Source organism: Hyalella azteca, unplaced genomic scaffold (assembly GCF_000764305.2).
Source record: "Hyalella azteca isolate HAZT.00-mixed unplaced genomic scaffold, Hazt_2.0.2 contig2224, whole genome shotgun sequence".
In the NCBI taxonomy this organism is placed as follows: domain Eukaryota; kingdom Metazoa; phylum Arthropoda; class Malacostraca; order Amphipoda; family Hyalellidae; genus Hyalella; species Hyalella azteca.
The window spans coordinates 7,307-16,647 of NW_025932507.1; the positions used below are offsets into that span (position 1 = coordinate 7,307).

The 9,341-nt window shown below is 40.6% G+C and overlaps 1 protein-coding gene across 1 annotated transcript; it reads left to right on the forward strand.

Moving 5' to 3' along the window:
• Positions 1-3,706: 3,706 nt before the first annotated feature.
• Positions 3,707-7,961, forward strand: LOC108677713 (thiol S-methyltransferase METTL7B; the record flags this gene model as incomplete). The annotated part of the gene is given in 6 exon segments (XM_047885501.1): positions 3,707-3,783; positions 4,077-4,228; positions 5,887-6,021; positions 6,992-7,110; positions 7,430-7,576; positions 7,932-7,961. Coding segments are annotated over 6 exon segments (654 nt in total).
• Between the last annotated feature and the right edge of the window lie 1,380 nt (positions 7,962-9,341).

Here is a 9,341-nt window from a genome sequence, read left to right on the forward strand (position 1 = left end):
CTTACTATTAATTTTAGGCAGGGGGAGGCGAAGTGACGTATTCGGACGATCTTGTCAGACGATCTTTACCACGTGCCCTGTCTCGCCTAGGTTTCTGCAAGGTATCGGTTAAGGTAAGCGCATAGATCTAGGTAGCCAAATAATGCTAGTTATGTCTATACTAGATCTATACTAGATAGAATAATGTCTCGCTTGTGGCGAGACGCTCCTCGGGATTTCCTAGGTTTTTTTACGTTAGATAGGGACGTCACAAATGGTTACAACAGTTGTTAAGGTAAGCGCATAGATCTAGGTAGCCAAATAATGCTAGTTACGTCTATACTAGATACTTAGAGTAGGTTCGCGATACATGAGGGGAACATGAGGGGAGTCCGCCATGTTCAGCGACGTCATGGTCGCAATCTTGGCTTGTGGCGAGACGCGCCTCAGAATTTCCTAGGTTTTTTTACGTTAGATAGGGACGTCACAAATGGTTACAACAGTTCACGCTATAGAAATCATCAAAATTATATTTTAAATCTAATACACTGCTAGCAGGCTGCTAGAATAATTAGGAATTACTACTAGGCACTCAAAACAAATGGTTGTCCCTCGTTCGCCATGTTCGCCGCCGCCATGGTCGCCATCTTGGCTTGTGGCGAGAAGCGCCTCAGAAATTTCCTAGGTTTTTACGTTAGATAGGGACGTCACGAATGGTTATAACAGTTTATCGTTCTGCGGTTGGCACACAATTCATATGGGTAAAGGGAATGTCACTTAAGGTTACTTATCATTAGTAGAAAATCCACGCCGGTCCGGGTAAGATCAGCACGGGTGTTTGCGCTATCTCACTGCAAGGCAGACTGGAGCTTGGGTGTTTGCGGAGCGTCTCAAGCGGGGGCTTGCTTGTCCCGAAGAAAACGGAGTGTCGTTTGAGGTGGACTATGATAAAGTTCTGCCGGGTATAGATGATGTAGCTGAAGGGTGTGTTTGAAGCTGACGAGCGTCTCAGAGCGACGTCACACTACCACCGCGCGCACCGCAGTGCGGATGGTCGGTGCTAGGTATCAGAAGGACGACGTCAAAAATAGCCGTTTTCCGTAGGCCAAAATATCTGCTTGAGTGAAGGTTTCTAGTGGAGGAGGGTTGGGTTCCGTGCGGAGGGTAAGCAGTGTTGCAGGTGAGAGAAGGGACGGGTCGTTCGGATTGTCTCTTACGATTTTCAAGTAGGGGTAGTATCGTTCCGTATGATCCTCTCTGGGCTTCTTTGATCAGGATTTTGAGTGCGTCGTTGCGGCTTATCTTTGCCGGCCTAGGTGTTAAGATGATTCCCTGCTTTTGGCGAACCAGGTCGATACGATGTTTGAACTTGGCTACGTTCCTGGTAATGTTTATGAGCGTGTTGACTTTGTTCGTTCTATTCCATGCGATTGCTAGTGGAGACGTTTCTTGAGTAATTGCGGTTAGCAAGATTGATGTAGTCTTGCTTTCTTCGGGTAAAGAGACTTCTTCTTGGGGGAGTTTGTCTGGGCGATAGGAAGGGTTCCATAGGGTAGTCGGTCCTTTAAACCAGGGCGTTGACAACAGCGTATCAGGGTATGTTGGTGCGTCGTTTAACATGTAGGGTGTTCCTTCGAAGAGAGGTAGTGTCAGATTAATTGGAGCGTGTGTTCCAAGATGATGTTTACGCGCTTTCCCGCGTATTGTAAGAAGCGCCGTTGTTTAATTGCGAGGTAGCCTGGGACGTGAGGTCTGTGGAGGGACGGTGCATCAGGGTGTGGTGTTGTCGGTGACAGAGGTCGCACTTGAAGTTCGATGAGCAGTCAGCAGCCCGGTGAGCCCCCAGGCAGCGAAAGCAGAGTTCGTTGTTGATCGCGATTACTCTTCGTTCGGAGTAATGGAGCTGTCTGAAAGCCTGACAGTCCAGGATCGAGTGGCTCGCAGATTGGTGGATCGGACAAGTCTTCTGGGGGTTTGTGTTGGATGAGACGGTTGTTTGCAAGATTCTTGCGGTGGGCTTCTTGTCGGTTTCGATTGAGGGTTCCTTCACCTTTACAGCATAGTTGTCGTCCGACATTTCTCGCACTTGACTGTTCAAAAAGTTTACAAGGATTTCGAAGGGGGGCTGTTTGCCCCCGTGGGTTTCTTGGTACTTCTGGCCCACGCTTCGCCATTTCAATTGTATGTATTCTGGTAGTTTGTATCGTATGGGTCGCGTGCCGGCCGCGACGTTCATGACACAGAGCTCGGGGCAGTGTTCCATATGTNCGTTTAATCTGACGAGTGACGAACGACGTCACAGTCAGAGTCAACCGGATCCTAGTCAACGGCATCAGAGACAACTGGATCCTAGTCAACGGTGTCAGTGTCAACGGTGGAAGAGTCCACTGGATATCAGTCAACCGCGAGAGCCAACGGTATCAATGCAACCGAGTCAACATTTCGCCGTAGAGAGTTACACGCGGCACAAATAAAACAGCAGAGTCTGCCCTAAGTATTGGAACACAACCCATGATTCCTGCGCGTGTGACTCGATTCTACGAAGTAGTCTGTAAGTTGGAAACAAAAGTAAAAAAAATTGCGTACTAAACTTCCCCGTTAGGTCTTAATTGATGGAGGTGCAAAGTTTCATTGAGCTTCGTTCATTCGTGGATAACCGGCCGAGAATCTGGTCGGATAATAATAATCATCCATATCCCGACACTGAGAATCAACAGTTACCCCCAAATAAATGCCTGTTTTCTCTGACCTTAGGAGGCGATATTTTTTTTACTTGTTGTACCCAAGGACGTACATCTTGGTGTCTGTGAGTTGGTAACAAGCCAGTAATACTGAGTGCGTCGTGTGATATGGGTTTACTTGGGTGCTGCAAAAATGTCGCATTCCCGTCAAGACTGAATACTTAGATTTCATAGTACTAAAATATTGATGGTATCAGAGAAACGTATTAATTCTTGTCACAACAAATGAAGTCTATTTGATGTATAAAATAACGTATTAGCTAGTGCATGTGTCGTGATTGTGCTTGCTACCCAGCCGGTTTTGTATAGTTGCGATCGTATACATAGTATTCAAGACCTCACCGCCTCGTGAGCTTTACTGCCGTTAAACACATAAAGTATATATTTTTTCAGTGTTAGGTAATTCACACTGATTTTCAGTCGTTGAACAAAATTCAAATAGAAAATATTATCCATATTTATTGATGAGTTAACGCTGCTGCAATAGGAAGATTTTCAATTCAAATAGAAAATATTATCCATATTTATTGAGGAGTTAAGCACTGCTGCAATAAGAACATTTTCCGCTCTGAATCGTCTCACTCTCAATCATCATAGTTATGCTTTAGAGTTCATTAAAAAAATTCTATGCTTTAGAGTTCATTAAAAAAGTTCATCGCGTCTGATACTCCGTTGCTCATTACAATAAGATTAATGAAACATCGCTCCATACTTTGCAAAGTCCTGACAAAAACAGTAAAGTAATCTCTAGAATATCAATTTGTATTCAGCAAATTGTGACATCTTACTCTAGCGTGAATAAACATCATCTTAGTTCATATAATCATTCCAACACTGAGTTGTCGATTATTTTAATGTGTGCATTATTTTGAATTATTAATGTTTCAAATTAATATGAGCCCCTGGTTTTCACAGCAAGTTATATACCAAGAAACTTCCAACCAGTCAAGAGGTAATTTGTTGTGCAAGCGTAAAGCCGTGGACACGTCATCATGTGGTCGCTTTTCATCAGTTTCTGTCTCGGTTTCATCTTCTGCAAGGCTCTTCCCAGCTTGCGACATCGGTGAGCTGACGTCTAACTTGCGTCTAAGAAGTTATCCATGTAACGAAATTTGTTATATTTTAACGCAAATCCGCTTGCCGAGCGGTTAGCTCCCATATGAAAAATTATTTTCATAAATTAGTATTTGCATTATAGTATTTGAAATTATACTAATTGGGTGAGTGTTAGCGATGTTCTTTGCGTAGACATGATTGTGTAAGATACTTTGCAAAGAGGCTCATCGTGACCTATTTGTTAACCGCGTTTTGTTCATAAGCGAATAAGTAGTGATGTCTCAACATTGTTGCTACCAGGGCGTTTGCACGGTTCATGTCGTATTTCTACTCGACTGTTGATCCGTCATTTGTTGCGTTCAAGAAGAAGATATTTGGTGACATCGTGAAGGAGAAGCCCCGGCGACCTGGCAGCTCAGAGCTCCGCATCCTCGAAGTCGGCGTTGGCACAGGTGAGGTGAACTAATCGATAATTGTGTCAGCAATATAGTACAAATTTTACTGTTCAATTATAATAACTGTACTCAATTAGCAAGATAGCTTTTCGTAACTCCTGGGCTTAGAAATGCAAATTCAAATACAGTCTTATACTGAAGAAAGAATTTTATAAAAATAAAGGAAAACGCGGAAAACTTTCAATCCACTCATTTGGATCACTTTATCTCAACATATTTGCGCATAGTATGTGAAGGGATCAATCTTGTAATCGAAGCATCAAATAACAAATTTTTCATGTTCATATAACCTCTGAACGAGGTTTTAACATACAAATTTTCTGCTCATTTTTTACTGGCTGCGTTATCAATATTCAATCTCTTATCATCGTGACCGTTAAGGTTTCACGATATCTGCCACACGGCCGCGTGTGGAAAATGCGGTTATCTTGTCGAAACATATTAGAAACAAATATCATATGGACCACTGCTCTAATGTTGTATTAGTAATCAAGGGGGTCAAAGACTGATACTATAAAAAACACAGGTCAACAGAGAACGTGCACGTGTTATCAGCTGAGTGTACATATATGGACTACGAGTGGCATGCGTAAAACACCTGGTGACCAGCTAATCGAGCTGCTATACCGCGCATAAGGTTCCGTAGATATCTGCTGGAATCTCGATATGCATTCTTATATTGACTCTCCCACCAATAAACTATAATATATTTATAAGACTATTTATATATAGTGGTGCACACTTTATAAATTTATGAAGCGTGCACCAGTATGTCCAGCTCCTCGAAAATTAAATAATGAGAACATGAGGGCGATCATTCTGTTAGAGCAAGATTCTTGGTCGACGTTGTTTCGTTTCATCCCTCAACTCAAAATTTTCTCTTTTTTTCAAGTAAGCTTTACGAGGAACGTACGAGTTGATAAAAAAAAACATCACGAGCTACTGCTTACTACTTATCTCTCTGCAATATATGACTGGGCCCTAGTGAACAACATGCAGTTCAACGGGACCAAGTTTGAGGTCCTGAGGTACAGAGGAACCGGAAGAGCTGGAATGGATCACCGCTACCTGGCACCTGACAACTCGTAAATCGAAGAGAAGCGACTCGTTCGCGACCTTGGAGTGTTGATGAACAATCAAGTCAATTTTGGTGATCACATACCGACAATAACCGCAAAAGGTAGACGACAGATGGGGTGGATCTGGCGGACGTTCAGAACGAGAGAAGCGGAACCGATGATCACGCTCTTCTGAGTCCTTGTAATACATATCCTTGAATACTGCTGCCAACTCTGGACTCCGTTCACACTAGGCGCAATACGGCAACTGGAAGGAGTCCAACGAACCTTTACTTCCAGGATCAGAGGGATGGAGAATTTTAACTACTGGGAGAGGTTATCTGCAACACTACCAGCGGCGAGAAGCAAGCAACAGCATCGTGCATCAGGTGGCCCAAATGAGGGCGGATGAACGATAATCAGAGGCGGCGATCCATCGTGGCCTGGGACTGCTATGTCCCAAACAAATACTAAGGATACTAAGGATACTTGATTAAAAAAATTCCATTTGACTACATGAGTCAGTTTTTCACGTGTATATCTATTGTACTCTCATTCAATTTGATTCACCGTTAATCAAATGATGCAATTTTACAGGCACAAACTTCCAATTCTACCCTGATGGCTGTCACCTGGTGGTGGTCGACCCCAACCCCTACTTCGAAAGCTACTACAACGCGAACAAAGCTAAATTCCCAAACATAAAGACGCAAGAGTTCATCGTAGCGAAAGGTGCTGTTTACCTTTTTGCGGCAGAATGTTTTTTGGAATTATAATGTTTATTGATATTTTTAACTATTTTTATTGAGAATTACTTGCTGCGGGGAAGGTGAAGTTTGATGGTTTTTTATAGGTATTTTGCTCCTTCATGTTACCTTTTCTTCATCCAGGTGTGAATATTAGCGAGACATTTCTCCGCGGTATGTTTCACTAAAAAATAATGGCTAAACAACCTTACGACAGTTTATTTTGAGGGATCAAAAGAAAATCAGAGATATGGCACAATAGTTCATTATATTTTCATAACAGAAAACATTTGAAGTCCATCTTCATCTCAGTTAGAGAATCCAAGATGTGTTTCGCCCTGGATGTGTTTCGACGATGTTGCTTTGTTGGCCAATCATGAATCGGTTCCCGATAGCGATTTTAGAATTTAAGTTTCCACACAATAAGCAACACAACAGAACTCCAAATAAAGTGCAGCGTTCAGTTTTTTTTCCAATTTGCCAACAAATATGCGGGCTTGAGGTTATTTCAATTTGATTTACTTTTTACAAGTCAATTTCGGTTTTAGTGTCCAATATGCAAATTTTTTTACTAGTTGATTGCAATTGCTTTTAGTATTGTTGAACTGACGATGAAGTTGAACTCCGAACGAAACAATTTCTAACATAAAGACATGATGAATTTTCGTATCATTTTCTATGCAATTAAATTCCTTGTAAATTGCGATGCAAGCAACCCAGCGAGCTTAGTAATTGTAGATGACGTTGGTAGATGACACGCTGCTAAACGGTAAATGCGGATTTAAAATAGTCCACCGCCTAACTATGGTTTATTGTGTTGTAGGCGAAGACAATTGCGATGCAATCAATCAAGCGAGCTTAGTAATTGTAGATGACGTTGATAGATGACACGCTGCTAAATGGTAAATGCGGATAAAAAATAGTCCATTGCCTAACGACGGTTTATTGTGTTGTAGGCGAAGACATGACGATGGTGGAGGACAACAGCGTGGACGTGGTGGTGGTGTCGCTGGTGCTGTGCAGTGTGGGCGACTGCAAGAAGTTCCTGCAGCAAGTTCTCCGGGTGCTCGTTCCTGTGAGTCGACTCTCGGTTTATGGACAAGGGTCTTAAGAAAATATGTGTATATGAATGTAGCAGGAGGTGAAGGTATTGACTGTTATTTAGGCAGGTCATTTGCATACGAGAATTAAGAATTGTATTGAAAATTTTGTAATTATATCACTCAAATTGGATTTAGGGAATTCAGTGCCTGTAATAGAGGTAGACATTTATTTTTAAATATTGCGAATAAATTTTTCATTAGCAAAACCCCCATTTTTTATATTTATTACGGTACTTTTTAACCTGGTAATAATTTTTCAAGTTAGTTACTTCTACTTTGTTACTGGAGCAGGGCGGCAAACTCTACTTCATGGAACATATTCGGGAATGGGACTCGGACAAGCACTCTATGAAGCAGCGCTTCCAGGACTGTCTGACGTGGCTGCAAGTCTGGCCGGCTCTGTTCGATGGCTGTGAGCTCAACAGAGAGACGCATGAGGTGATTCTCCCTGAAAATTCTTTAACTATGCTTATTGTTTTTTGCATGTTGAGGGTATTATCTACCAATTAAAATCCATAAATAAACTGGGCGATTTTAATCCTAAAAACATTATCAATATTTGATACGCTCGGCCCAGCGCGCCCTCCCTGGGGTTTGTTCGGCCCGGCGCGCGTATCGTACGCATTTCGTTCACGTTTCACTTTGGGTTGGAAATTACATTCATCGACTTGAGTATATCCCCTTATTACATTGAACAATAACTCATTACGCTCGTAAACCCGTGACCAAATAAAGCTAGAAGTTATGATGTTTTTAGGAACAATTATTTAATGTAAAACTATTTAAATTTTAGGAACAGCTTTTCAATTTGAAGACGAAATAGAATTGCCAAGTGTGTAAGGTGCGCATGTGCCTCAAATAACGCAATACAATATGGTTTACCTTAAACAAAAATGCAAACTTTCTTTGCGAACGAAGACGTTATTAAAGCCGCCAAAGCTGCAATACAAGCAAAGCTGAGAAGTAAACAGATCTTTGGATCGAAGAATGAATTATGATTTTTATCCTCATATATATATATATCAATTAAAAGAGTTGGCTAGTTCAAGTATCAGTGAAACAATCATTTGTGTAAAAGAACAAAAACTATGCGATTCTGTGCTTACTAAATAGTTAATCTAGTTTTCTTGTCTCTATATACATAGTAGATTTGTTCATTTGGTTCTCAAAAGCCTTTGCGGAATAGATTGTTTCCTAAAATCGACGTACATCAATATTAGGAACTGTCCAACTCCAAGACGGCTGATCGGGATGCATGGGATAATTTTTTTCTTCGGGGTGAAATTATTTGTGATTTCGAGTGCTGAAAATTATTTAAATATACAAAAACCACGTTGCATTCATAAACCATGTTGCAAAACAGGAAAAAAACATGTTGCATTTTGAGTATTAAAAAGTAGTTTGTCCAGTAAAAATCAGCAACATTGAATTCAAATAATAATATAACAATATTCTGTATAAAGTTTTGCTTCTTAATAAATTTTATGTGAGTGTTACGTAAAAATTAACTGGCCTGTAAAGGAAGATAACTACCGATCTTAGGGATCAATGGCTGAAATTATACACATCTCTCCTGTGAAATTACACCTAAAGTGTTTTTTATTCCAGCTATTTAAACTACAGTTAAGATATTAGTCCTAAAAATTGCATATATTAAATGCACATTTTTATTTACAATATGTAATTAACTTATTGGTTATAAAAAAATGTTGCGGAAAACTTCTTATCATTCCGAGTTTCATAAAAATGAAGGCTATCGGTTAAAAGGCTCTGCAATGACAAAGCGTACGTAGTTGTTATGTGCATTCTAAATCGTTGTTACGATTCTCAGCTAGGATACAGAAGAAAACATACATGATAACATATTAACCCTCACTTACTTTGAAATAAATCAAACACGAGGCTTATAACCCCTCAATGAAGAGAGCAGGTGAACTGTTTACTTTTAAATAATTGCTGCGTAAGCGTTAAACGACTGCAATTACATCTAAAAATTTTTGTTAAAAAGGGCATCTACGAGGGAACAAGTTTATCGAATGAGCTTTTCATTTTAAATGCCCGAGTGTTGAATTCTATTTTAATTAAATAAATATAATGGAAGTAATTTTTTTATAGTGCACTCCAGAACGTTCTTAACTCACACTGAAATAAATTGCATGCCCATGCTTGACTCCCAACTCGGTGATTTATTGAATACTCTGAA